This window comes from Epinephelus moara, unplaced genomic scaffold (assembly GCF_006386435.1).
Source record: "Epinephelus moara isolate mb unplaced genomic scaffold, YSFRI_EMoa_1.0 scaffold1603, whole genome shotgun sequence".
NCBI lineage: Eukaryota > Metazoa > Chordata > Actinopteri > Perciformes > Serranidae > Epinephelus > Epinephelus moara.
Window position 1 is genome coordinate 1 of NW_026079108.1, and position 1,853 is coordinate 1,853.

The window sequence follows — 1,853 nt, forward strand, 5'->3', positions numbered from 1 at the left end:
ATGGTCAAACTCAGAACTTCGTTAAATATCACACCGTATCAAAAACACGGACCATGAAGTGGAAGCTCATCACCGATGGGATTGACAGCTATACATGTGCAACAGTGTGATTGCTCCTGAAACACTTACTTGTAGCCAACCTTCAGGGAACAGGTTTGCGCCGGGTGCCATACAGCTCATCCAGCTTACGGAAAGCACTCTNACAGTATCAAAAACACGGACCATGAAGTGGAAGCTCATCACCGATGGGATCGACAGCTATACATGTGCAACAGTGTGATTGCTCCTGAAACACTTACTTGTAGCCAACCTTCAGGGAAGCAGGTTTGCGCCGGGTGCCATACAGCTCATCCAGCTTACGGAAAGCACTCTCAGTCCAGATGCAGAAGCGTCCAACATGACCACAAGGGGCGAGCCTCAGGATCCGTCTGCGATTCCTCATCTTACCCTTACCAGCACGCACGCGCTGACAGGCATAGACCTAGGAACAGAAGCTTATATTATTTCGTAACACCATAACAAATAAAGAAACCTGGCAATACCTATAAATATCCTACACTTGAGCAGTTATCACAGGCAGAGAAACTGTTCCAATTAATCCTACAGAAAGTAACAAGTTCAGTCTGAGGTCTCACTGCTACACTCCATATCATACGTATGAATCAGATTAACAGATGCTTGGCATCATCATGCTTTACTCAACCTGTGCTGCAGCATTCATAGTTATTTGCTTTCCATCTTTACTTCAGGTGAGTAAACCTGCTCAAGACTCCTCCTGGATTGTGGAGACTGTGTATAAAGAGCTGCAATTGCTACTCCACACAGTACAGATAGGAACAAAATCAAACATCCTTTAAGCGACAATAATCACTTTCTATTCAAACATCGTTCCCTAATGGAGTACTGAGTCAAGCAACTAGAGAAACTGAAACTGTTAAGATTACCTTCTTGATGTCATTCCAGGCTTTAAGCTTCTTCAGCAGCAGCACTGCCTCCTTGGTCTTCTTGTAGCCCTCAACTTTGTCTTCAACCACTTGCTTGCTGCTAAGTCTGAGATGATGCTGGTTCATACCATCATTCTGCAGTGGCTTTTTGTTTTAGATTAAAGCAGCTCTGACAGACAATATTTCAAAGGGTCTATTATAATTGTTTACAACAAATAAGTGGACTTCGAATAATTATTAGTCCAGAGGCAACTGAATAATGACAGAGGCTGATCAATATTTTTCCCCGCAGCATACAGTCCTGACAGCAGAACACCAATGGCTATATTTGAGCTGCTTGATTACAGTCAATGAGGTGAGTGAGCCCATTATATGACCACATCCGAACATAAACATACCTGTATACCAGTGTATATTGTTTTAATATCTTTGCCAGCTATTTGAGCATTGAGTTTGACCCATTCAGTGCTGACAGAGCCTTTGAATTTCAGCCTCCACCAAAGCTGCCCGGGATATTTAGCCCTGAATTTTGAGACTTCATGAACAAATGGTACGTAGAATGTTTTACTTGTGTCAAGTAGTAGTGTTAAGACATTACATTATAAAAAAGATTTGCGTCTCCATTGCAGTTTGATCAAGAATCCTGCATAGAGAGCAGACCTGAAACAGTTGGTGAGTGTTCATATTTAGCAGTATTCTCACTTCCTACGTTTTTGTAATCTTTGTTACCTTATGTGAATCAAAACTTAAAAAATGACTGATTAGACTCAATTATTTGAAACAGATGATTTATTTATCACTGAACTCTCGTCTGCAAGTATAGAGTTTTATGCCTTGGGTTTGGCAGGTGCACCTTTCTTTCCAGGCTTCTTCTTGGGTTTCAGCATCTTGGCCTTGATCTACGGAGAG

The 1,853-nt window shown here is 41.8% G+C and overlaps 1 protein-coding gene and 1 non-coding gene across 2 annotated transcripts; both read right to left on the reverse strand.

Moving 5' to 3' along the window:
* Window positions 1–6: 6 nt before the first annotated feature.
* Window positions 7–78, reverse strand: LOC126387042 (small nucleolar RNA SNORD18). Its single transcript, XR_007569585.1, has one exon. It is a non-coding gene; the product is annotated as a small nucleolar RNA SNORD18 (small nucleolar RNA).
* On the reverse strand, window positions 7–1,847 carry LOC126387041 (60S ribosomal protein L4-like). Its single transcript, XM_050039606.1, has 3 exons — window positions 945–1,847; window positions 311–481; window positions 7–140 (listed from the first exon to the last, which is right to left on the reverse strand). The coding sequence occupies exons 1-3, from the start codon at window positions 1,068–1,070 to the stop codon at window positions 126–128; spliced, it is 312 nt and encodes a 103-aa protein (XP_049895563.1). The 5' UTR covers window positions 1,071–1,847; the 3' UTR covers window positions 7–125.
* Window positions 1,848–1,853: the final 6 nt, after the last annotated feature.

Excerpts from the sequence above, each read along its gene's own strand:
- LOC126387041 (XM_050039606.1), bottom strand. The coding sequence starts at position 1,070 with ATGAACCAGCATCATCTCAGACTTAGCAGCAAGCAAGTGGTTGAAGAC. Across the intron at positions 482-944 it reads CCTGGAATGACATCAAGAAG|GTCTATGCCTGTCAGCGCGT; the intron begins GTAATCTTAACA and ends TTCTGTTCCTAG.